The sequence below is a fragment of the Phyllostomus discolor genome, chromosome 2, assembly GCF_004126475.2.
Source record: "Phyllostomus discolor isolate MPI-MPIP mPhyDis1 chromosome 2, mPhyDis1.pri.v3, whole genome shotgun sequence".
NCBI classification, from domain to species: Eukaryota; Metazoa; Chordata; class Mammalia; order Chiroptera; family Phyllostomidae; genus Phyllostomus; species Phyllostomus discolor.
This window is the reverse complement of record NC_040904.2, coordinates 124670651-124696784: the sequence shown is the minus strand read 5'-3', so window position 1 is coordinate 124696784 and position 26134 is coordinate 124670651. Positions and strand designations below refer to the sequence as shown.

Sequence of the window (26134 nt, the reverse complement as noted above, 5' to 3'; positions counted from 1 at the left end):
TCCAGCCCTGGCCAGTGTGGCTCAGCTGGTTGGAGCGTTGTCCTATAGCCAAAGCGTTGTGGGTTTGGTTCCCAGCCAGGGTGCATACCTAGGTTTTGCCCACAATCATGTGTACGATCCTGGGTCCAGGCTCATATGGGAGGCAACCAATCAATGTTTCTCTTTCACATCGATGTATCTCTCTCTCTCCCTTCCTCTCCTTAGAAGCAATGAAAATAATGTCCTTGGGTGAGGATAAAATAAAAATAAAAATAAAAATACATATCTTTGGGTGAGGATTAAAAAAAAAATAAAGGACCCAGAGAGGAAATCTGGTCAGATGAGTAGGGGCTGCCAGAGAAAATACCATGGTGGGGGGAACAATCTAGGTAGAGCTACTCACCCCTTCAAAGGGGGGACCTCTCTCCCTCCCACCCCAAGACAGTGTGATTGACCAGACATGGGAAGAGGTACAGAAGGCAGTGCATGGGGGCAGGCGGTCCATACATGCCTGTTAACTATGGCAGGAGTGGGTAGTGGGCACCACACTGGCCTGAGAACCAGGAGACCAGGTTCTGGTTGTGTCTTTGGTGCCAAGGCATGTGAACTTGAAAGCCACTTGTCTCTTTGGTCCTCATCCATGAAGCCGGGGGTTTGGATAAAAGCAGAACGACAAATGGAGCTGCCTGGAGCACTGTATTTGAAGGATTATGAGGTGAGGAAGAATTGATGATCAATTAGCAATGTCCATCTTGGGCACAGGACATACACACCACATATTCCCAAAGTCCAGGGATCACCTGTTAGTCCCTTCCATTCCAACTCTGCATAAGGTGGTAATAACACTCCGGGAAGAGTGCAGGACTAGCTCAGAGCCAGGAGTACCCAGAGAAACTGCCTCCGGGAAAACCACACGACAACGGCACGCGAACGTTTGCCTCCTGGCTGGTCCTCTGTCTCCTGCCCCTAGACTCCAGGAGGCTAACCCCAGTGAAGGACACCCTCTCACGGAATGTCAGAACCCAATGTGGCGTGTTCAGTTGCCACTTCCAACACCTGTGTTCCATCACGCTCTTTGAATCAGATCATGATAGGGATTCCAGTTGGCACTATCTTCCCAAGGCACAACATGGTAAACTCTAACAGGAAACACCCCTGTGAGATCCCTCACAATGCAGTGTGTTATAATCAGATGGTGAACTCCAGAAAGACCACCTTCCTTCATAAATAAGACAGTGTGTTCCAACAGGGAGCCGCTTCACAGCATGGTGTGTTCCAGCAGGACCATCTTCAGCCCACCAAGAAAAGCTGCTCCAGTAGAGGAGAGGAGAGGAGGGAGTCTTGCCTCAGCTGGGGCTGCCCACAGGCAGCACAGGTGTTCTCAGCAGGGCTGTGGTGGGGACAGAGGCAAAGGCTGTCCACTGGGGGAGAGGGTGGCCCTGACCCAGGTTCCTGGCTCAGTAGCCACCTGGCTTTCAGCCACATCCTACAAGTGGGTCTCTTTCTCCCCAGATGTCAGTCCCTCCTTCACTGGGGAGGGGCTGCTGTCCTGGCTGGAGCCACCATCCAGATGTAGGTGTTGCTTGGGCTGTGGCAGGCTGGGGTCAGGGGTGATGAGCTGCCGCAGGCGCTGTGGAAGAGGGAATGAGGGACAGTGGTTGGTTAGAGGGGCAAAGATATTTCCTTGTGTCTGTATCTCCCGGGCCTGCACAGAGACAGGAACATGGGGGCAGCTCGGTATCATATGAGCGAATAAATTAATAAATATTGTGAGACAAGGCAATAACATAGTGATTAAGAGTGTGAACTGGGTTCCATCTCTCCTCTGTTACCTGTGCCATCTTAGGCAACCCATTTAACCCCTCTCTGCCTCATCTGTAAAAATGAGACTAATAAGAGCGCACACTTCACAGAACAGTGCCTGGCACAGGATAAGTAATCGATCACTGTCTATTTTTGTTATTATTATTGCTATTTTTCATAGTATTACTCTTACATGCTCAATATCTGTTATCATTTTTACTAGTAGTATTACTACATGACTATTGTTATTGGTGTTTTTGGTATCATCTTCTTCCCCTTCTTGCCTTGACTGCCGATGTGGTGGCTGGAGTCATGACAACCTTCTTGTGATGATGAGGTGACAAGCATAGGATGAAGACACAACCTGCTCACGACGGCAGTGCCGGAACACAGGAAGAGCCTGTTCCCTATTGGCCCTGTTAAGCTGCTGAATGAAATGCCAGTAACCCCTGTCTCTGATCTTGACGTGTAAGAAAAAGATAAGCCTCGTTACTTATTGCAGGTTGAGCTTTCTGCCACTTGCGGGTCAGATAGATTTCGATGGACATAATGTCTTTGTGGGACACTGGCTACACACCCTTCTAGGAGGACACGTCCCACACTCTAGACAGGATGCCTTGGGCACACGGCTCCCCAGACGGGGCTAAGACAAGGAAAGAAGCCGGGAGACTGTGTGGAATGAGCCATGACAGCCAGGTTATTGGTTTCCTGAGAGCGAGGAATCTGCCTGTGAACCTCTGTGCCCCTGCCTGACATGTTCCTTTTTGTGCAGTTTCCCCTTAACCCTTTGACAGTTCACTGTTGGTTAACCTGCCCAGGTGATCTTCTAGAGGCCAGATTCTGAAGGTCTAGGGCTCTGAAACTTCTGAATGTTTCTGAAAATGAAACTATTGGACTGCTCTGCAAAGACCCTTCTCTCTCAGGTTCCCTGAGACCGAGGGGTGGCCCCACGCTCAGAGCGGGCCCTGTGGTCACGTGCTGCCCGGAGTCCCACCTCGCTCTGCACCCTCTTCAATGCGTCGCTTCCCCCAGCTCCTACCTCTCTGAAGGAGCCCTGGGTCTTCAGGAGGGAGACGATGATGAAGAGTGGGATGCACGAAATGGAGGAGAGAGCCAGGAACCAGCCAATGGAGTATCCCCAGGGAGGGTACACGTAGATGTTGTTGTATTTCAGAGGTGTGTACTTGCTCAAGGAGAAGAAGAAAGTGGCCTGGAAAGGCAGAGGGGCAGATGCAGATGCGAGAGAGAGAGAGCCCCTGAGACTCTCTCCTTGCTGACTTAAGTAACCAGTGACACAGAACATGTTAAACCACTGCGGTACCTCTGTGAGGTGGATGAGCAAAAGCCATTTGCAAATCGTGGGCCCAGGCACCACTCACATCAAAGCCTGAGAACGGACAGGAGATGGGAGAGCTCTAGGCAGACAAGGGGAGCGATAATGGGGAGTCCGGCAGACAGGTGGAGGTGCTGGGGGAAGGGGGAAGCAGGAACTGGAATAGAGGATATGAAGGTAAAGTGGACACATGGAGAGATGGCCCCAGAAAGGAAGGGCAAGGAACTAATACTTTAGAGAGAATGACCAGCCTCCCAAGGTCACTGGACAGTCAGGGACAGAGCCTAGAACTCAGGCATCCTGTTCTTCGTCCCCCCCAAGTCTGCTGAAGGCAGGAGAGAATCAAGGGGCAGCTGGGTGGGCACATACCAGGCAAAGTCCAGGGGTCAGGAAGAGCCAGGAGATCTTTACCAGGGGCCATGGCCGATAGCCAATCATGTCCTCAATGTTGTCATAGAAACGGTCTGCCCCTGCCAGGCAGAGTGGGGGAAGAATGAGAACAGAAGGATAGAAAACAGCTCATGGGAATTTGGGAAGGACTCACTTGGCTTTGTGCATGTACCCCCACCCTGTGAGGGGCCCTGGATCAGAGCATGCGAATGAGATGGGTGCCCACCACCCTGACACAGCCCAGGGACTTGGGGATGGAGAAGGAGCTGCCGCCAACGAGCCGGGGGCCCTGGGGTCACCCCCCCACCCCAGTGCAGTCTCTGTCCCCTGTCCTGGGATGAAGACTGCACTGTCTTAGCCACAGAGGAGGGTGTGAGCCTGAAATGGGGCTCAACACTGTCTAAATGTTTGTTTATCTGCAGAGCAAAGGTGAATTTGGTTTCAAGTCAAAATAGCAAAACAGCAAGTGTGCCACTGCTCAAGCATAGGGCCAGGTCACTACTAGAAAAGGACAGGAAGAGGAGGGGAGAGGATAGGGAGAGGAGGGGAGGGGAGGGGAGGGGAGGGGAGGGGAGGGCTGGTCACTACTGGCAGGTCTGATTCTAAACTCCAGAGGAGCCCCCTGCATTCTCTGCAGCATGGGGAGAGGGTTCATTTGTGTGCACGAAAACAGCGGCTGGTTTTGTTTGGTTTTATTTAATGTCCTCAGGTTTTCACATTTGCTTGTCCCGTGGCCCCAGCACATGGCACCCCTCACCTTCTCTGCCCTGAGCCTTGTGACGTTGGCAATGTGTCCACCCAACCTGGTACAGTGGAGCCAGGCAGAACTGAGGAGTGATGGTAGCTTCTCCACTCCCCAGCTGTGTGAGCTCGGGAAAGAGCCAAAACCTTTTGAGCCCCACTTTCCCCTGTAAAGGGTTGTTGTGTGGACTGTGAGGTGGCAAGTGCTTGTGCACAGCAGTGCACGGGCTCAGTAGCTAGAGGCTTCCACCCCACTGTCACCAGGCACAATTGCAGCATGGATATGATGGCACTCAGTGCCCCAGTTAATTAACTCAGAGCAGAGGGGCCCGGAGTGTGGGAAGAAGCGAGGTGAGTGGACCGAGGTGAATGAAAGCACACTCTGCCTCAGTGTAAGAAAGAAATGCACAACAGCCACCATGGAGAAGGGACCTCAAACACAGGAATGGCTTTCCTGTTCATGGAAGTGTTCAAGCAAAGTCTGGGTGATAAACTTGACAGGGACTGTGGGAATCTGCGAGGATCAGAGTAAGTGGCCCTTGAACAACGGCTCCCACTGGAGAAGGACCTCTGGCAGCCTCTGTATCAAAAACCAACAAACTACTGTCCACTGTTATTCATAATGACCCTCCCCATTCAAGGAACTCGGTGTGGCCATTATCCCTGCTCTACCTGTGTAACGAGAGACGCCCAAGTTCCCGGCGTTGGATAAACTTCCCAAATAAAAAGAACCAGGATGGCAATACAAAAAGCATATAGAACCAGAGGCTAGCATACCCTGTCTCTAACCCCAGGCAAGCCTCCCCTTAGCTGGGTTCCAGAAGCTCCTCTCCCCCGCCTACCGTACACCCAGCTGATGCAGATTACTTCAGACATCGCAAGGAGGAGCAGGCAGATGCCACTGGAAGCGTAATAATCAAACAGCTGGAAGAGATACATCCCACCCTGTGGAGAAGGGCAGGGGTCAGGGGTTGAGGCCTCGGCTGGTGGGGATAGGGGACGCACCCCACCACACAGCAACAGGGCGAACACCCACCTAGGACCGTGGGAAGTTATTCCTTGCTTCTGAAGGAGTCTGCCCTACCTCTGCCTGCCTTCTGACCCCTCACTGAACATTAGGACAACAACTCCAGCACCTGCGAGGGCACTGGGGCCTGTGGTGGACACACACTGTCTTGCCCGCCCACCAGCGCACTCCCTGCTCCAGGCCTGAAGAAGAGCCATGGCTGGGCACGGGCTAAGCTCTCAGGAAAAGGGCACTCTCCCTCCTCAGGGCACACAGGGGGCAGAGGGTAAGCCTTTTTTAACGCCAGGAGGGCAGTCTGGAGGAGAATGCAGTCACTAGAGGGGAGGGGAAAGGGGAACCAGGAGAGAGAGAGGGGCATTTCTGACCACATCATCAGAGCAACTGGGTCCAACCGTACCTAGAACAAAATATCTCTACTTGATTCCCCAATTCCCCTTTCTGCTTAAGCCAGCTTGTGTTTGGTTTCTGTCACCTGAAACCAAAAGAGAGCTAATGAACACAGGTGGGTTCTGCGGTGTGGTCCCTACAGACTCACTTTGAGGGTGTCAACCCCCCACCACTTAGCAGATGAGAAAAGTGTGGCTCTGAGAAAGGTGAGCAGGGTCCCCCATGGCTCCCGCTGCCGCAGGAGCCCAGCCTGCGGCCACTGCCCCTACTCACCTCAGTGACCAGGAGGAGCCCTACCAGGTAGCACAGGACCGCAATGGCCAGGATGAGGAGCTCTCGTCGCCCGCTCCTCCGTAGCTGCCTGGGGAACATGTCCATGGAGGCTGTCACCAGGCACTCCACACAGACAAACTGTGGGCCAGGAGGGAAGTTGAGGTGAGAGGGGCCACTTGCCCCTGGGCCTCCCCAGCACAGCCTTGCCCCGACCTCCTCTCACCCCACTGTCCCCTGCCGACTCACAGGGGTGCAGGTAGGGTGCAAAGGGCAGAAATTGGGCCAGCTCTGCCCTCGGCCACATATCCGCAACAGAGGGTCCCAGCAGTGACAGTTGGAGAAGGGACATGTGTTCTGTCCCCAAGGCTACAGGAGCAGAGTAGGCTGCTCAAGCAGAGCAGCTGGAAGGAGGCTGGAGGGATGTCTGGGAGGGCACAGCCACATACAGAGCAGGTTTGGTGTGAGGGAACAAAGCAAGTGGCCCCTAGCGAAAGAGGGTCTCGTTGTCTGGGGCCACCCACTTAACCCCAAGGACAAGCCCTGGACAATGGACAGGGCCTGGGACTGTCAGGTCAGGAGAAAGGGAATTTGAAGGAAGGTAGAGCCAGGAAATGCAGAAGCTGAAGAGACGATCACCAGAGCAAGGCTAGGCAGGGCTGGGGTGAGGCGACAAACCTGGCTGTCCAGCCCTAGGAAGATGAGCATGATGAAGAAGAGGCAGGACCACAGCTGGGATAAGGGCATCATAGTCACAGCCTTGGGGAAGGCGATGAAGGCCAGCCCGGGACCTGTCAGGACACAGCAGTCAGGAGAGCCCCAGGCTCTCACTGTCCTCAGGGAAGGGCCCTCTCTGGAGGCACCGTGTGTGCATGAGAGTGCGTGTATACAAGTGTGTATGAATGTGTGCAAGAGAGTGTGTGTGTGTGCATGCACAAGTGTGCACATATCATGTGTGCATGTGCATGAGTATGTGTGTATGTATGCCTGAGTGTGTGCACAAGTATATGTACAAGAGTGTATATATGTGTGCATGAATGCATGTGTGCATATGTGTGTGGTGTGAGTAGTTCAAGAGGATGGCGTGATTCCATTCATCATTCTATTATTCTTCCCAGGTTCTGGGATGCATGCTGTTCATCCATCCACACACTTCTCCATCCATGCATGCATCTGTGGGTCCATCCCCCCATCCCACCCCTTTCCCCTTCTTCCCATAGTTATGCAGGCCCTGCTCTGTGCCTAGCACTGTCTCAAAGGGCCACAGGGCCCCTGCTTTTCTGTAGGAGGATCTGTGTTCTCTGACCCTCCTTCCCTTCAGGTTCCAGACAGAAAAGGGGCACCTACCTGACTCAGCCACTTCAGAGATGGGCACTGCTTGCTCTTGGGACATGAAGCCCAGGATGGAGAAGACCACAAACCCAGCCACAAAGCTGGTGGCACTGTTCAGGAAGCAGAGGGCAATGCAATCCCTGCCAGCGGGGTGAATGCAGATAACACAGGAGGAAGAAAGGAGAAAGAAATCCACATGAGAGGAGAGATTAGAAGACAGTAAGAGTGTAAAGAGGAGAGAGAGAAGGAAGAGTGAATGGGAACAAAAATGGGAAGAGAAAGAGGAAGATGAGGTTTCAGAAAGTGAGGGGAGGAAAGGGAGAGAGAAAGGGGAGGAAGAAAGAAATTCAGTTTGGGAAATGAGCCCATAATGCCAATTTCCCACACCCTATAGCTCCCCATAATACAGGAGGAAGGCTGGGCCTACCGCCGGGACCCCCCTCCTCAGATAAGGGCAGGTGGGTTCCCCAGGGTCCCCACCTGTAGCAGTTGTTGTGGAACTTGTTGTAGCTGCCCAGGGCTGTCAGGCAGCCCTGACAGATAGCGAAGGAGAAGAAGATCTGGGTGCCCGCGTCCATCCACACCTATGGGACACCCCAAGGGAGTGGTGAGGGAGAGTGGAGGGAGCCCCACAGGGTCTGGAGCTAGTGCTGCCGGAAGCCCTGACCCTTCACCACACAGAACCCGCTGGCCCGGTCAGTGTTCCCTGAGAGTGGCTTACACCCCAGTTCTCCATAACATGCCCTCTCACAAGTAGGGAGCATTGTTAACCTGGTTCTGTGGGCCTGAGTAAGCACCAAATAAGAGTGTGTTACTGAATTTCTTCGGTGGAGTTTGTCACCCTGGTCTTACTCCAGAAAAGGCAGGGCCCTCTGGGAGGGAGCTGAGAGGCCTTTGCATTTGCACCCACTCTCCAGCAGAGTGCGCCTCAGCAGCCCTGCTGGGACGTAGGGGCCCGTGCCACTAAATGTAAAGAAAAAAACAAGACTCCTGGTGAGGGGGTGGATAGTGTACACCAAGAATGTGCTCGGACAAGTCCTAGAGCAGGAAACACAAGGTCAATAAATATGTGGGAAAATGTCCAACCTCTCAGTAGTACAAAATAAAATTAAACCAACAACATGCTATTCTTTTGACCTGTCAAATTATCAAAGATTGCAGTAAATTATAATTGAATCTCTCATGGACCCTGCAGAAAAAAGGGTACCCTCAAACACTGGTGGTGAAAGTCTACCTTTTTCTAAAACCAGTACAGTTAGAGAAACTTAAAGTGTGCACACTCTTTGAGACTTAGTAATTTCACATCTCACTACTGTCAGCAAATAACGATCAGAGATGTGGTCAAAGATTTAAACACGGGTGTTTGTTGCAGCTGTATATACAATTATAAAAATACCTGACCTACATGTCCAAGAACCGGGAGAGCTGAGGAAGTGGCGGTGCCGGCTGCAGGCGTGAGCGCTCAGAGGCGCGGAGCCCCGCCCCTTGCGCCTGCCGCGCTGCACTGGCATCACCGCAATCCCGGGCACTTAATGGGACCTCAGGACATTTTGGTTGAATGAATGAATGAATGAATGAATGAATGAACAGATGATGGGCAGAGGAAATATTATGCAAGTGTTAAAAATGACATTTACAAATAAATTTAATAACATGGAACATGCTTACAATATAATTTAAGTGAAAAAAGATGTATCTCTATATATAATTATCTCAACTATCTTATCACATACACATGTAGTGAGACAAAGTTTTGGAAGGAAATATACTAAAATGCTAACAGAGGTTGCAGCTGAGTGGTGGGTTTACAAGAGATTTTCAGTTCCTTTTTCATAATTTTCTTCCATATTAATTTTTCTCCAGTGGACATCTATTGTCTTTAAACCAAGAAGAAAGTAATCCAAGATTTTTAAAGTACAAACCTGGTTTGCAGCAAGGGACATCGGAGCAATGCTCCCCAGCACGGTTCCTACCTGGGGGTCCTTCAGGCGAGACAAATCTGGCTTCAGGTAATAGATGATGCCCTCGTATGCCCCGGGAAGCGTGATGCCTCGAATCAATAGGATGATCAGCATCAGGTAGGGAAACGTGGCTGTGAAATAAACCACCTGGAAGGAAAGCAGGTCCGAGTCACTCCTGGTGCATCACACAGGCCAGGAGGCGACAGGGAATCTGCAGTGGTCTTCCAGTCACCCTCCCCAGCAGGCAAGAGCCACACCTAGCTCAGTGTACAACACCTTCTGAGTCACATCTGAGATGGGTGAACACGAAAAACTTTCCACACCTTTCTTTCTACATTCCAGCGGGCCTTGGGCTCCCCCAGCAGAGTATGAGATATGCATCAGCAGGGCACGAGGGGAGAGGAAGGACAGGGAGGGGTACAAGTTTCCAGCCGTAACATTTCCAGGACTTTTTTTTTTTTCAATTTTAAAGCAGTTCCTGTTTACTAACTGACCAGATTACATAAACAACCATGGTAGATTCCTTAGTTCATCCTTCTAATAAGCCCGTTGATCTGGTCCTCCCTGTTACCAGCATCCCCACCTTCTACAAAGTGGGTGGTCTTTTTCTTCATCCCACCTCATGGAGAAGATAATTTGAAGGGCCACAGGAAGTCATTTGCTTCTTTGAAGCATTTTCCAACAGAATAGATCTCATGAATCAGATCCTCCATGCAGATGATGCCACATTTACCAAGAGACCGAGCAATCAATGTGTTATCTGTCAGGGCAATTAGTTTTTTGTTGATTTTCCCATACCCACACTTGTAGATCAATTCATTTACTGACTTCAGGTTAGGGTACCCCCATGCAATATATGGTTCCACAATCCTCAGCATGTCAATCGAAGCCTTGTTGAGGTTAACAAAGGTGCCATTAAAGATCTGGCAAAGGTGAAGAAGCTGCAGCACCTTTCGGACCTTTGGGCTCACACCATTGATACCTCTGATCCTGATGACAAGTGCCAATTTGGGTTCTGCAGGTACATAGAAGGTGCCAGCTTTTCTTGCCATTCGAATCTAAGTTTTGTACACCTGCCTATATTCCTTGTGATAGTGCTTAGCTTTTTCATAGATAAGCTTCCTCCTTGCCTTTCGAAGCATCTTTTGGGCAACCTTCTTTCTCAGGCGCTTGATTTTCAGCTCTGCGAAATTCCTTCACTTTTTCTTAAGAGCATCTGACACAACAGGAACCTTCTTCTTCTCTTCTGTACCTTCCATGGTTCCAGCCGGAAAATTAAAAAGAGCTCCAGGACTATTTTTAAATCCAGAACCTGGTCTCCCTTAACTCCATATCCTGGCTATTCTCCCCATGTCCCCTGGGAAGCGGCGGGGGCGGGGGGGGGGGGGGCCGCGGGGGGGGCGGGGGGGGGGGGTCTGTACAGTGATCTATGAGGAAACTGAGACTGTAGTTTTCCAGGCTCCAGGCAGGGGAGCATCAGTGGCCTGAGCTCTGGGATACTGGGGACACTCAGAGGGAGACCCACTCTGGCCCTGACCACACTCAGCCCTTTACTTGAGGTGGCGGCACTATCCATGTTATTGTTATGACTATTCCTATTTTTATCATTACTATCACTATTATTATTATTATTTCCACAATCCACAGAAGGGGGCAGTTGCTGTGGTAGCAGGCTAGCCAGAGAAGTTGGTATCTGTCTACTCCTGGCTGTGAAAAGCATGAAGCATCAGTCTCAGCTTCTCTGCCTTGGAAATAATGCTCAAAACTGAGCTGTCTCTGTCCATACAATAAGCCCCTTTGTCCACTCTTGGCTATAACCCCTTCAGTGATTGGAAACTCACCACCTCAAAGACAGGTCTGTGTGCTGTCTTGATGTGTTTGTTATTAAACACAAAAAGCACGTCATAAGAGTGTCTGATCCTAACTGTGCAATGCACACACATAACAGATACAGCCCTGCATGCGGAGGAAACAAGAAGGCAGCCCAGCAAAACATTTAAGGAGGGATTAGCAGGGCCGACCTGCTGCGTGTTGATGGTGGCTGTACGGTGCTCAGCTCTGACCGTGGTGCTTTTGTGTTTCTTATTTTGCTTTGTATGTTACTTATGTAAACAGGTCTTTTAAAATCATATTGAAAAAAGAAAGTTTTTCCTTGTATTTCCTTGTACTGAATTAAATTCTGCCTTCAACAATTTCCCCTATTCTCACCAGGCCTCTCCCTTAAATATGTTTTCTTTCAGTTCTCCAGAGAGATGTTGCAAATGTCCCCGAGGATTCTGGGGGCCACAGAGAGCTTACCAGAAGGCAGAACACCTCACCTTGCCTGTGGTCTTGACCCCCTTCCAGATACAGAAGTAGCAGATGACCCAGGCAAGCAGGAGGCACAGGGCCAGCTCCCAGCGCAGGGCTCCCAGGTCATGGATGCCTGTGGTGATGCCCAGAACGCGTCTCCTGATGGTTTGGAAAAAATAAATGATCAAGTGAAAGGCTAAAGGGGACAACTTGTCTCTGTCTTCAAGTCTCCTGATTCTTAGAGCTGACCCCAGAGATCACATATTCTAGGCTTCCCCTGCCTCCACGCACCCACTTTCCCATTGCCCTGCTGTGTTTGCCTGTTGTCTGTGTCCCTGACTGCTGAAGACCAAGTCAAGTAATACCATAGGGTCTTTGTCTTTTAATTCACCCAGACCTTTCTGTTGGGGCAGAGGAGGGGAGGGGTGGGGGAGGAGAGAGGCAAAGAGAAAGAAGAGAAGAGAAGAGAAGAGAAGAGAAGAGAAGAGAAGAGAAGAGAAGAAAGAAAAAGGTGAAGATGAAGAAGAGAAGACTATATGAATGAGTATGTAGAGGGTAAATATAGCTGCAGGTCAATGAGGAAGTGTATGGTTATCGAATGGTGGACCCAGTGTGTGATAGTGTCAACAGAGGTAAATGGGGGTGATGGAAATGCGTGAGAGTGCAGGTGGACATGTGTGGGCACACATGGGTGTGAGGGTCTAAGTGGTCATGTAGGAGGGTGAATGTGTGAATGCAGGGTTTGCCAATTTCCATGGTGTAAATACTCCCAACTTGGCCAACATGACTGAACACAAAGTTGGGAAAGGATGTGCACAATCAGCTCTCCTAAGCTGGTCCAGAATGTTTCCAGCACACCAGGGGACATGTGTGGGTGGATGTGTAGGTCCTGGTGGGTATGTGGGGTGCAAGGAATGTGAGGGTACGGGGAGGTATGCCAGCTGACATGGATAAATGTGTGAATCTGGGTGCACACAGGGGGATTTAGGAGTTGTAGTTGGACACCTGTGGGTAGATGTGAGCGTTCCCTCATCTCTCAGTGATGTGTGGGGTGGGGTAAGTGTTGAAAAACATGCACAGAGAGCCTTGAACTTGCACCCAAAATTCCAGGCCTCAGACATCCAAACTTCCTCTGCTTGAGGTCCCCTGGCCCCTGGCAACCAGACAAACACCTACTCCCAGAATTCCATGACAGGTGAGGTGAAGTTCTCAGAGAGTGTCACTGTGCTGGCTCCCGAGTGGTTCAGAAAGTCCATGCAATGCTCTGTTGGACAAGGTGAGGAATGAATTAGCTAGGGACAAGATGAGGAAAGACGCCCTCACACCATAGTACCCCTGACCCTGTGGCCTTTCAGCCTGGTGGTATTCACCATTCTGGGTCCCAAGAACTTCCTCTGGAGCCCCCAGCCCAGAAGTATTAGGACTTGGCTGCTCAGGTGGTTCATGAGATCATTCCCCCTCCCCATGTATCTGACACTGCTGGTTCTACCCTGCCAACCTCTGACACTACCCAGCCACTGCAGGCTGGGCCCCTAGGGACAGCCCACGTTCCAGGGGCTGAAACAATGAATACCTGTGTTCCAGGTATTGGTACACGTCGTCCAGGGCAGCTCAGAGGTAAAGGAGCTGAACAGGTAGAAGAGGGCCCAGGCGAGGATGATGATGTAGTAGACGTTCAAATAGGACTCGATGACCACAGATGCCAAACCAATGCCTTCCGGGTGGGGTAGGGAGGGGCCAAAAAACCAAGAGCATCCAAGAGATCAATGTCAGTCCAAAACAGTCACCTAGAAGCTGCCAGTTGGATCAGGGTCCTGAGTGCTACACAAGGAGAACCACAAGCTGGTTTGCTGCCCTGAGAAGCCATGTGCAGCCTATTTTTCTGAGTAAGAAAAGCAGGTTCCAGAACAATATCCTATGCATCCTCCCATTTTTATAATCTGTATTTGAATACATATCTTTTTTTTGCCATGAGAAAATTCTGGAAGGACCATCATCCAATAGTTAACCAGTAGTTCTCTAGACCAGCAGTTTTCAACCTTTTTTTATCTCATGGCACACATGAACTAATGACTTAAGATTCTGCAGCACAACAAAAATATTTTTTTTTCTGCCAATCTGACAAAAATAGGTATACATTTTATTCATTCACACTGGACAGCTGCTCTTGTGCTGGCTGCGGTCATTTCTTACCTGACAGTGTAGGGGAAAGGCGTCTGTGCCCCTGACTACCCAGGCAGGCACTGCCGCGCACTGGCTGAAAACCGCTGCTCTAGGTGGTAGGGTTTGAGGTCACCGTTTAAAGTTTTTTTCCCCTTTTTTGCCTATCTGAATTGTCTAGTTTTTCTATTACAATTATGCATTGCCTGTAAAATTTTTTAAAAAGCAGGAAGGACACAGTAGTAAGTAGGGAACATTTGGTAAGAATCAGTCTGAAAATAAGAGCCAAAACCAGAAGAAAGCGGCAAGGAACGGAGCTGTGAGGCTGTGTAGACCGCTGAAGCCTGCTCAGCCCCAATACCCTGCCCACCTCCGCCACCGTCGCCCCACCCCACCCCACCCCACCCCACCCCACCCCACCCCTCGAGTGTGGGCGGAGCCTAAAGGATGCTCTTTAACACCTCGCAGCTGTGGGAGCCTCAGGTGCAGCCTTTCTCCCAGGCCGACCGGACTGGGGTGGGAGGGACAAGGGCGGGAGCAGTCCCCCACCCACCCCGCCTGCATCCTCTGAGAGCTCTGAGAGCAGGGGTTTTGCCACAGCCGAGTTAAAGGTGTCATGACACCAAGGCCAGGAGTCTGGAGGCGTGAAAGCCCGCGCAGGGCCCCGCCCTGGAGAGGAGCTCCTCCGTCCCGCCTTGGTGCGGGAGGAAGTCCCACTCAAGAACTAAAGAATGAAGAAGACTGGGGAGCTACAGACAGCCCTCGAGCGGGCGAACAATCTGCGCTGTCAACAACGCCCCTCACCCCCATCCCGTGCCCAAGGAGCCGGCCCAGATTGTCTGTTCCCATTGGCCTGGCCAATCTAGCAAATTGCATCGGAGGCAGGAAGGGTTCCTGCGGGGGTCGGGGTGGGGGTGGGGAAAGTCTCTGCGAAGCATCCAGGCCTTGGGGTGGGGCGGACAGGGACCCAGGGCAGCCTCGGGTTGGGCGTCCAGAGAGGTGGCCCCCAGGGCTCCCGATGGAGACGAGGTCCCTGGGGGCAGCTAGCAGCCACCAGGCGGGGTATTTAGAGCTCACAGACCCACACACCAAACAAGCGGACACTGTGTGGCAGGGGTGCTGGGCCCCTACCGCCTGCTTGTCACCCTGGGCCCCATCCACACTAGGAGGCCTGGTGCCAGGCTGGAGAGGGGTGCGCCCAACTCTGAGGGTGGGAATGAGGTCGGGAAAGAAGCTTGAACCTGTGTGTAAGTTGAGGAAGGAAGTGGGTGTGGGTGCCCTGTTCCGTGTTTGCAGGTTCCCTGGGAGGGCTGATGTGGGGGGGGGGGGGCGTTAGGCAGGTGGAGGGCATACACAGGAAGTGGCCTGGACCATCCAACCCACATAGGTGCACACAACTTGAGTGAGTGACTCCCTGAGACTCTACACCTTGGGGTCTCTTTAACAGAAAATACGGAGGGAGCAGCAGTGCCTTCCTGAATACCCTTCCCATGCTGGGTGTGCTCCCCTGTCGGCGGTGCCTTTGTGCCCAAGAGGCCAGCCCTGCTTGTATCTCCTCCATGAGCTGGCTTGGCCCTGCGGGAATTAGGCCACTGCAGGTGACCAGAACCCCAGAGCAGAACCGGGGCTGGCCAAGCTCCACAGTGCCCCTACAGGAGCCCCATGGAGGCCCCAAGAGAAACCAACTTTGCCCCACCACCCTCCACACCCCTAATCAGCAGTCAGGTTCCGAACCTGCTCAGGAGCAGGGTCCCCCACTACACCCACTTCTGTCCAGCCTACTAAGCTGGTCAGCATCCTAGGTAGCCTGGTCTCTGGGGCTCCCTTAGGGGCTGACGTGAGGAAAAGAGTCTTTTCTTCATTTCAAATATTCAAGGAAATTCTGAGGGACAAGGAGACCCCTTGGGTTTCTTTCTCACTGGCCCCCAGGGGACTGGCCTAATCAGCTCTAGAGGTGGTGGTGGACAGACACCCCCAGCTGCTCACATCAGTGCTGACAGACGCAAGGAGAGGAGGACAGAAGCTGTCCCTAATGAAGGAAAGAGCAGGAGCCTTCAGCTCAGGCAGACCTGGGTTCGAACCCCGAGTGAATGAGCTCCTTTTTCTCACCTACAAAATGAGGTGACTAGAGTTATTATTGGAGGGTTAGGTGAGGAGTTAGCATGGGGAGTGCTAGCATGAGCCCTGACACATGGCAGGGCTCAACAGATACCGGCCGTCATCATCATCATTAGTGTTATATACACCTCAGAGGCACGTCTGGGGCCACACCCTGTACACAGGAACGTGTTTATCGTGAAGCTGCCGAAGATGAAGCTCCAGGGCCCCCCTTTGCAAGGCTCCGGTCCTGATTTTTCATTTGTGACTCTGCATTGACTTTCTTGAGGAGTGCCTTCCTCCTCGGGATTTATAAGCTTTGGGTCCCACAAAGCCTAATTAGACTTCCTGCATCCCCCACAGCACTTAGCACAGGATGAGAGTGGAGGAGCGACAGGGCAGTGAGCAATAGGAAGGGAGAGTCGACGGACAAATGGAGGCAGGCAAGGGAGAGCACTCACCCTGGAAGAGGGGGCAGATCTTCTTCCAGGCCGTGACACTCCCTTGGCTGGTGTACTGGCCCAATGCCACCTCCAAGAAGAACACCGGGATCCCGCAGGTGAAGAAGAAGATGAAGTAGGGGATGAAGAATGCTCCTGCAGTGGAGGGAGAGGCAGGGGCTGAGCCTTCCAGCCCTAGATCTCTTCCAGAGACCCGTGCCCCAACCCCAGCATCCTTCGTATCCCTCTCTACCCCTCCCGGGGACGTGGTTGGCTTCCTCCTGTCTGAGCCCAGGGAGCAGCAGAAATTTTCCAGTCCAAACTGTAGTCAGGACAGGAAAGATCTCTGAAAGGAAATTGCAATGGGAACCCTAATATATGCACTATTTATTTGCTCAGTGCGCTTCACAGATCTAGTCAATTTATTATTTTTGGAACAAAACATGTGTTCTATATAATTTGATATGCTTATTAAATTATCGAGTTTGTTACACTCTAGAGAAAAACAAACAAGCAGCCCTGGCTGGTGTGGCTCAGTTGCTTGGAGTATTGCCCCCTACACCAAAAGGTTGGGAGTTCGATTCCCAGTCAGGGCACATAGGTGGGTCTCGGGTCTCGATCCCTAGTCAGGACGTACATGGGAGGCAGCCAGCTGAGGTTCCTGTCTCACAGCAGTGCTTGTCTCTCCCTCCCTCTCTAAAATCAATAACCATATTTTTAAAATTTAAAAAAAACAACACTACCTTGGAAAAATTACTTTCCTTCTAATAATTTTCAGAGGGATTTTTTTTTCCCTCCTCCTGGTTCTGATCTGAACTGGGCTCTCAGCAGAGAAGGCCATTCCTCTGCTCAGCCCAACTCTCAGGGACCGGGCTGTCAGCCAGCCAGGTGATCAGGCACTGATCTACAGTCCCTGGCAGAAGGCCAGGCCTGAAAGACATCCAGCGAGTTACATACGAGTGGATTCGAAGGCAGCCCTAAGCCCACGGTACCGACTTCAGTCACAAAGACGCATGCCTCACTTCCAAAGTGTGCCAGGGGTGGATGGCTATTGTTTAGCTCCCAGTGGTAACATAGAACACTTTCTTGGTGTTTACTGCTGTAACAGATCCTCACCCACACCCTGTGCACTTGTCTAATTTGCTCCTTAGTGTGAATTTCCAGTAGAGGAATTGATGGGTCAGAGGGCATGCACTTTTTTTTTGGCTTTTTTTGTGGTAAAATATACCTAACATAAATGTTACCATTTTAATCAATTCTAAGTGTACACTTCAGTGGCATTAAGTAACTTCACAATGTTGTACAACCATCACCACCATCATCCCAACCTGAAACTTTGTCCCCATCAAACACCATCTCCCCCTCCTCCTCTCCCAGCGCTAACCCCCATTCTTTCTCTCTGAATCTGCCTGTTCTAGGCGCCTCATGTACAGTGGGCCACACAGGACTTATCCTTTTAGTTCACTTACCATGATGTCTTCAAGATTCAACTATGTTGTAGTGTGCATCAGAATCTCCTTCCTCCTCAAGGCTGAATAACATGCCCATTATATACAGACCATATTTTGTTTGTGCACCCATCCATGAACGGACATTTGGGCTCTTTCCACATTTTAGGTATGAACATTTTTTTAAGGTCTGTGACATGCATTTCCAAACTGCCCTCTGAACCTCTTGTACCCAACCTGAATTCCCATTAGCAGCCTGTAAGAAGCACTGAGGGTCCTCTGGGCCCTGGGGGCCATGACCGCCCATGGCCTGGGGTGTCCTCCATCCTTGGCTTTCTCCCTGGATTCCCAACACATGGTCCCTGCAAACGCCCTCCCCTCTACGAGCTTCTCGGAACCCTTGCTTTGGAGGTGGTCCTGGCTCATAGTTTCTCTGGCCCCTGCCCAGGCCACAGGCACTGGCAGTCCGGGACGCCCGCGGGGGGCCTCTGTGCATTGGGCGACCGGAGGCTCGTGAGCTCGCCCTCTCTCTGCACTCAGGTGTGCCTCCTTATTTCCGCCACGCACTTGCTGGCCATCAGGAAATTCAGAAACTCATAAAATGCTCTTTTGGAATTAATAATTTCTTGAGGATGATCTGGTTTGGTGACCAAAGATATTATTATACCAATGAATTTATTATTTTTTATCCCTTTTGAAATGTTTTTCTCAAAGGAAAGAATAAACAAATGGGACCTCATCAAAATAAAAAGCTTTTGCACAGCTAAAGAAAATAGTATCAAAATTAAAAGAGAACCAACTGTATGGGAAAACATATTTGCCAATGATACCTCAGACAAGGGTTTAATCTCCAAAATACATAAAGAACTTACATGGCCCCACTCTAAGAAGACAAATAACCCAATTTAAAAATGGGCAAAGGACTTGAACAGACACTTCTCCAAGGAGGACATACAGAAAATCCAAAGACATGTGAAACGATGTTCAATATTGCTAGCTATCAGAGAGATGCAGATTAAAACCACAATGAGATACCACTTCACACCAGTCAGAATGGCCATCATAAACAAAGCAACAAACAACAAGTGTTGGAGAGGTTGTGGAGAAAAGGGGACCCTAGTACACTGTTGGTAGGACTGCAGACTGGTACAACCACTATGGAAAGCAGTATGGAACTTCCTCAGAAAACTAAAAATGGATCTGCCTTTTGACCCTGCAATTCCACTGCTGGGACTCTATCCTAAGAATACTAAAACACCAATACAAAAGAACCTTTGCAGCCCAGTGTTCATAGCAGCACGATTTACAATAGCTATGTGCTGGAAGGAACCTAGATGCCCATCAGTAAATGAATGGATCAAAAAACTATGGTACATTTACACAATGGAATTCTATGCAGCAGAAAGAAAGAAGGAGCTCCTACCCTTTGCAGCAGCATGGATGGAGCTGGAAAGCATTATGCTAAGCGAAACAAGCCAGGCAGTGAAAGACAAATACCACATGATATCACCTTTAACAGGAACCTAAACAACAAAACAAAGAAACAAGCAAAATATAACCAAAGACACTGAAATAGGGGGCAGACCGACAGTGACCAGAGGGGAGAGAAGAGGGAATTTCAGGGGGAATGGATAGGGTTTACAGGAACGAATTTGGAGGACACATGGACAAAAACTAGGGGCAGGGGGTAAGGGGGGGAAGAGGGGAGGGTTGGGTGGGTGGGCTGGAATGGGAGTAAGTGGGAGAAAACTGTACTTGAACAATGATTAAAATAAAATTTAAAAAAAGAAATGTTTTTCTCTACAGAACTATGTATTAACTAATAATTAATTACCAGTTGATTAATTATTAATTAACAATCCATTAAAAACCAATTTAACCAATACTCATTAATAATTATTAGTTGTTATTAATTAATTGTTATTTATTAATATATTGGTCAAAACTATATTTAACCACCAACCAGGGCCATGGTCAGCTTGAGGTAAACTGTATTACCACAGTGAGCACAATTTTAGCCTAAAGCAAAAGATTGACATCCAGGTCAGTCTGTGAAGCCATGTTCCCACAGAGATCTATTACATCGTCTGGACAAGGACGTGAATTCCTGGGACCTCATTACCATCTTCCTAGAGCCCCAAGGACCAGTGGCCCTGATGGGGACCCCTGACCTCACTTAGCCCCTCTTGCTCCAGGTGGACACATGATAGGGGCAAGTAGTGAGGTCAGGACAGAACTAAACAAGGACACAGGTGACACAGATGAACACAGTCCCTGCACGGGAAATGTGGTCTAGTCCTGCCATGTCACAGATGACTTATGCTCAGCCCAGTACCACTGCACACTGTCATAGGTCCTTATCTCTCCACCCTGCCCACGGCCAGTACAGAGGTCATGGCCACAGCTGCAGCCACCAGGCAGGACTGCGGCAGGGCAGGCACTGGAATCTGGCCGCATCCCCTTCTTTTCAGATGACAGGGCGAGGCGCACACAGTGATGTGGGAGCCGGCAAACCTGGCTGCTAGGGCCTCCTGCGACCACCCGGCTCCGGGGCTCTGGGCCAGTTACTGAACTCCCTGACCCCCATGTCCTCTTCTGTGAAATGAGGGCTCGGCCCAGACCATCTTTAGCTCTAGCTCTAATATCCTATGTGTCCATGAAACTGTGGCCTGGGACAAAGAAGTAGGTCACCACCCCACCCCTTCTTCCTTCCTCCCCTCAGCACTGGCCCAGCATCAGCCCCCACTCCCGGTCTTGGCTCCTAACATAGCCCTGACCTGCCCTGCTAACCCCGTTTCTATTTCTTTGCAGTCATTGCTCCAGGCAGTTTGTGATAATAACTGTAAGTTTTAAAACACAGAGCAAGATACGTGATAGATACTCAGTAAAATTTTGTCAAACTAAATATAAATCGTGTTTAAAGGGATTTTCTAAACAATGGTTGTCTTTAAATGGGAATGTTTCTTTGTTTTACCTTCAGAACATTTCTAATATTCACTATAAACATATACTATTTCCACAAGAAGAATGCACTTATTTCAAAAAGCAAAAATGGACCTGGCCAGTCACACGTAACTTCAGAGAACTATGAAGCATCCCGACAGGCAGACCCACGGCCACAGAAGGCAGATGGGCAGCTGGCGGGGGCTGGCAAAGAGAAGGGGAGGGGAGCGACTGTTCCCAGGCCCTAAAGTTGATGGTGGTGACGGTTGCACAATTCTGCGAGTCTACTAAAACCCACGCCATTGTACACTTAGAAAAATCATCACGGCCCTCCCTACCCTGTCCCAGCTCATTCTTACTACCAGTGCTGAAAAATAATGAAATCACATTTCTTTAATTAAAAAATCATAGACAGACAAGATAATATCTTTTCTTTAGTCAAAATCCCTCAGTGGTTCCAACTCACTCAGAGCAGAGCCTACAAGCCCTGAGCCGCTATTCCCTCTGTTTGGAATGCCCTTCACCTGGAGTCCATCCCCAGGGGGGTACCGTTACCTCCTTAAAGTCTTGACTCAAATGCCACTTCCCCAATGAAACCTTTTCTTGTACCTTATTTTACATTTCAAACCCCTCCCCCAGCCTGTTGACCCAGCATTCCTCTCCTTCTTCCCAGCTTTGCTTCTCACCTGTTCACTTACGACCACTGCACATGCCACATATTGTGCCACGTGCCTGCCATCTGCCACCCTCCGCCAGTACACAAAACAAAGACTATGTTCTGTTCTGTATCCAGAGCAGCAGCTGGCACACGGTAGGCCCACAGTGATGTTAGGTGAGTAAATGAATGAATCCTGTCAACAGCTGACATTTATACAGAGGAATGAAGGGACTTATTCAAAACTCAGATTCCTGGGTCCTGCTGCTGCCTCCTTTCATCTTTACTGTAGCCCTATGGGGTGCCACCAGCACATCACAGAGGGGGACACCAAGGCCAGTGGTGAAGGCAAAACTTGAACTCAAGTCCTCCAACTCCATTCAAGGCTCCTTGCACTTTACCATGCTGCCCAGGCAGGAGGCACCCAGGCCGGCACTGCCTGGCGCTCAGGGCAGAGCTCTCCCCACCACGCCTACCTCAAAGTGAACTCACCACCTCCATTTTTGTAGCAGAGATAGGGGAACCTCCAGACATTGCCCAGCCCAATGATCTCCCCGGCCACTGACAGCACAAACTCCATCTTGTTGGTCCATTGGCCCCGATCCTTCACCTGGTCCTCGCCTTCCTGGTCCAACTTCTCTCCCTCCTCGGGAACCCAGGACACCACGGGAGGCCCGTTCTCGTGGACTGCCACTTTTCTGTCCATAGCCACAGAATGGATGGAGGCGCCGAGCTGGGCGGGGGCAGGGCGGTGAGAAGCACAGCCTGGTGGGAGGAGAGGGATGAGCTGTGCAACCCGACACACACGGGCCACTTCCTCCATCTTCATCTTTGCTTTGATGTTGGAATATTGCTTTAATATTGATTTTCGTCCAAAACCATCAATGACATTTACACCTAAAGTTACGCTCTGCTCTCATGACTCTGAGAATGAAGAGGGACCAAATCTTTGTGTGTCCATTTTGCAGATGGGAAAATCCAGGCCTTGACAGGTGAAGTGACTTGCCTGAAACCATTTAGGACTATATTAAAACCCAGGTTTGGGACCTTTTATTCCAAGTCTCTTTTGATCTTGACAGCCAGCCACCTGTCTGCACCAGCTCCTCAGCCTCCAGCCTCCAGGCCAGAAGGGATCAAAGGCTGCCAGGGATGACAGGAGGTCAGAGGGCAGGTATTGCCAACATGACTGCATGGTCGTCCCCTGGCCCGCTGTGTGCTCATCCCTGTGCCAGGGTGATCGACCAAGGCAGGGTAAACATGGGAGCCTGCTAGCTGGAGATGCTGATTGGGAGGGAAGGGGAAGGTGGGGCCTCTGCACAAGGCCAGATGAGAACCGGGGCTGGTGCCAGGGCTGACGGTAGACCTTCAGGGGCACACTGGTTCTCTTTCTCTAGGTTGTACCTCTGTCCTAAGAAGAGGGGTGGGGTCCTGGTGATAGAAGGGGCTCCCAGAGCGATTCTCACTTGGGTGGTGGTCTTCTCCACATCAGAGTGGTCCCCTCAAGGGAGACCCAGAAGTAGCTGCTCATCATGCAGGTCACTGCCCTTCCCTGCTCCCTGCCTTCCTAAAGAGCCCCAAACTCCCTGGGCTTCCAGGAAAATGACATGGGCCCCTTCCAGTCTTACTCTGCCCGCTCACTGTCTGTTTGTCAGCTGCCACGAGACAATGGCTGCACCCTGGTGTTGTATCTAAAAATCCCTGTTTGCCTTCCCCTCTCTCTCCCACACCCCATGATCTCCCTGAGGCTACCTCTGCCCCTGTTTCTGGGGAGCTGCCGGGAGGCGGTGCCCAGGGGGCAGAGGTGAGCACCCACCCACCTGCTGCCCCTCACCTCCGAAGGAAGGGCACTGGGGCATCAAGGGACTGGGGGCCGCCAAGTGCTCTGTGCTCCTCCAAGGCTCTGGAGAAACACAAAGGATCCTTTTTATTAGAAGAAGAGTCTGTGTTTATTTGTTAGTCCTTTTAACCCAGGCAACAGCCCAAGCCCAAGTTGGTTAAAAAGGTGTGGCAGGAGTCATTTGAGGTTATGGAAATTTTTGAAGGTGACTTGAAGGGTGCAGGTTATCCCAGGAATGGAAAAGCATGTCAGGGTGAAATTCCGGCATTGGCACCTACTCAGCGGCTGCTATTGCAGGCACAGTCCAGGAGGGAAGATGAGGGGAGAGGCACCCCGTGGAAGCCAGAGGCCCTCAGCCTCTGATATAAGGGAGCAGAAGCGGAATAAGGGAGTGGAGCAAGCAGCAGGTTCAGAGTGAGCAGCAGACCTCAGGGGGCCTTGAGAACCAGAGCCTCGGGTTGAAAGAACAGGGTGGCCTGGCCCCAGGGGAAAAGCTGGTGATACCCAAACACACCTGGATGTTGCTACAGAATTGGTCCTGGGACACCCTGAGGGGCACCTCTGAATCGTTATGAAAGGAATGAATGAATGAATGAATGAATGAACTAAAACACATTGATGAAAAAAGCACCAGGCAGAAACCCAAGTCCAGACCTAGCTAATAATAGTAACCAAAGTTAACATTTGAGCAAGCACTGTCCTAAAACACACACACATCTTTATACACATTATTAAATTTCACCTTCATATACATCTTTGAAGTAGGCATTACTATTAACTTCACTTTGTACATGAGGAAATGCTGAGAGAAATTAAGAGCAAGACCTGACACTAAGCAGGTGCTCAGTAAAGTTTTGGGGGATGGTTTGAATACACTTACCAATACAGTAATTGTGGAGCTGTGTCTCTGCCTTGCTGTGTGACCTCACTCTTCCTCCCCAGGCTGCAGGCCTCCCTGGAGGAGAGAATGACCCTGCTCAACAGGGGTGTTGGGGTGGGGGGGCAGGGACAAGAATAAGACCCACAAAAGACAAAGAGAGACGATTGCCTTCCCTTGCCAAGCCATAGGGTGGCTCAGCCCAGGGTGAGCCCAAGCGCAAGAGTCGCCAAGGGGAAGGTCCGAAGACAAGCCTTACTGTTCCCAGACCAGAGGCAGTGACTTCAGGGCCAAGCTGTCCTCCGCAGCTGGAGGAGGGAAAAGAGTAAATGAAGGAAAAACCAGAGGAGAGTGTGGGATTGGGAAGCAAATCTCAGAACCCAGTTTGGGCACAGGATTTGGGCTGTCTCACAGAGGGGGTAGAGAAAGAGAACATGATGAACTGACACTAATGTGACATTGAAAAAAGAACAAAAAACGTTACTGAGCCCTGGCCGGTCGGTTCAAGCGGTCGGAGCGTCGCCCGAAAACCGAAGGCTGTGGGCTCCGCTCCCCATCAGGGCACGTACCTAGGCTGTGGGTTCAGTCCTGGTCGGGGCGTGTGCTGGAGGCAACGGATTGATGTTTCTCATGTGAGGTTTCTCTCTCCCTTCCTCTCTCTCTGAAATCAATAAACATATCCTTGGGTGAGGGTCTTTTTTAAAGAAAGTCATTAGGTGGATCATTACTTATGGGTGAGAATGAAAAACCAGACTGGGAGAATGAAAACAAGGGCTTCTAAAAAGAAAAGGTGTTGCTGGGGTGAGGGAGGTATAAGGGGACTGAATGGTAGTTAAAAAAAAAAGAAGAAGAAGAAATGAAATGTGGCCCAGAGCCGTGTTAAGTCTGGAGGAAACAGGCTTAAATTGCAGCAGGCGAGATTCAACTTAGACTCAGGGAAGAAATGTCTAGGAAGATGTTAGGCATAAAAACAAACTGTACAGAGGTCTCCTTTTTGGGTTACTTTTAAAAGCCAAAAGCACAGCACACCTGGCTCTCTAGCTACCCTCACCCCGCCCCCACTGTGCCCTTCTACTTCAGCCCATTTGCTAGGAGTGAGCAACAGTGTTATCCACAGTCAAGATGACTTCCAGAGATCTCCTCCTTCCCAGCGATCCGCCCGGCTCTGACCCTCGCCCACCCCTGACATCACCTCCCCAGGCTGCCCGCCCGCTCAGCTAAGCTGGGGCCAGGTCCAGGGGCATCCAGCAGGCCTCACCATACCTCAGAGCCCTCCAGAAGTGAAGACACCAGCAGCCACATGGGGCTGAATGCTGCCTATAAGGGAAATATTCAAAAGGCTAGCAAGTCTGAAATTAACTGTTTGTGGGAGGCAGGCACGTGGATGGAGCCTGGCCAGGGTCTGGCAGAGGAGCAGGCAAGTGTGGAATTTCTGCCCCCAGAACTCCTGGGGCCCCAGCTCAGCCCCATCACACCCCAGGCCGGCACGGGACACCCCAGGTCCTGCTTCAGCCCACACCCACATACCAGCTCCCATTTCTGTACACACACTGGTGCCATTCCCGTCACGTCCCTTTGCACACACATACCTGTGTGCACGGCACCAAAACCTGGCTCCCATCTAGTCCTTCACACCCTGGGGGCCACTTGCCTTGGCTGGTGGCCACCTGTGCCTTCTGTCAGCCCCTCACTACCCCCTTCAGGCGCCAGCATGCCCACGCCACCCATGAGCCAGGCAGCTCCCTCCTCCCACTCTGCTGGCAGGGAAGGGCAGGAGCCCCTCACTTAGACCCCTGACTGCAGACCGTGGGCCTTCGGGAACGGCCGAGGTTTCTTCCACCTGCTCTCCCTCCCACATTGCTGGGCACTGTCTGATTCCTTCTCCCTCTCAGTCAGGTGGTCACCCCCTCTTTCACCCACTTCCTGTGGCCATCCCCTCATCTACCGACTTCTCTCTCCCCAGGGTTGTCCCCAAGCAACTCGGATGCTGTGGGGGTGAGAGGGAGCGGGGACACTCCTTGTGCTGAGATCCCCAGGCAGCAGACTGTGCTGTGGCCCCCATGCCTTGCACCACAGACACACACACTCCCACAGTCTTGCCTCTCAGGCCTCAGACTCCAGCAGCCTCTCTGAGGGTCCTCTTGGAGCCTGCGGAGGCAGCC

General features: G+C 51.1%; 1 protein-coding gene and 1 pseudogene across 2 annotated transcripts; both read right to left on the bottom strand.

The window, feature by feature from the left end:
- Positions 1–664: 664 nt before the first annotated feature.
- Positions 665–24566, bottom strand: SLC6A12 (solute carrier family 6 member 12). Of its 2 annotated transcripts, none has more exons than XM_028533138.2 (15): positions 24542–24566; positions 21751–22023; positions 16234–16368; positions 13089–13229; positions 12692–12779; positions 11542–11674; positions 9236–9370; positions 7743–7846; positions 7278–7402; positions 6609–6721; positions 5934–6071; positions 5089–5191; positions 3485–3585; positions 2822–2992; positions 665–1609 (listed from the first exon to the last, which is right to left on the bottom strand). In XM_028533138.2, exons 2-15 carry the CDS (start codon positions 21962–21964, stop codon positions 1466–1468), a joined length of 1845 nt encoding a protein of 614 aa, XP_028388939.1. In that variant the 5' UTR covers positions 21965–22023; positions 24542–24566; the 3' UTR covers positions 665–1465. The 2 variants fall into 2 exon arrangements, with proteins under 2 accessions (XP_028388939.1, XP_035874408.1); XM_036018515.1 differs by having other exon boundaries at positions 5089–5170.
- On the bottom strand, positions 9739–10497 carry LOC114513749 (annotated as a pseudogene).
- Positions 24567–26134: the final 1568 nt, after the last annotated feature.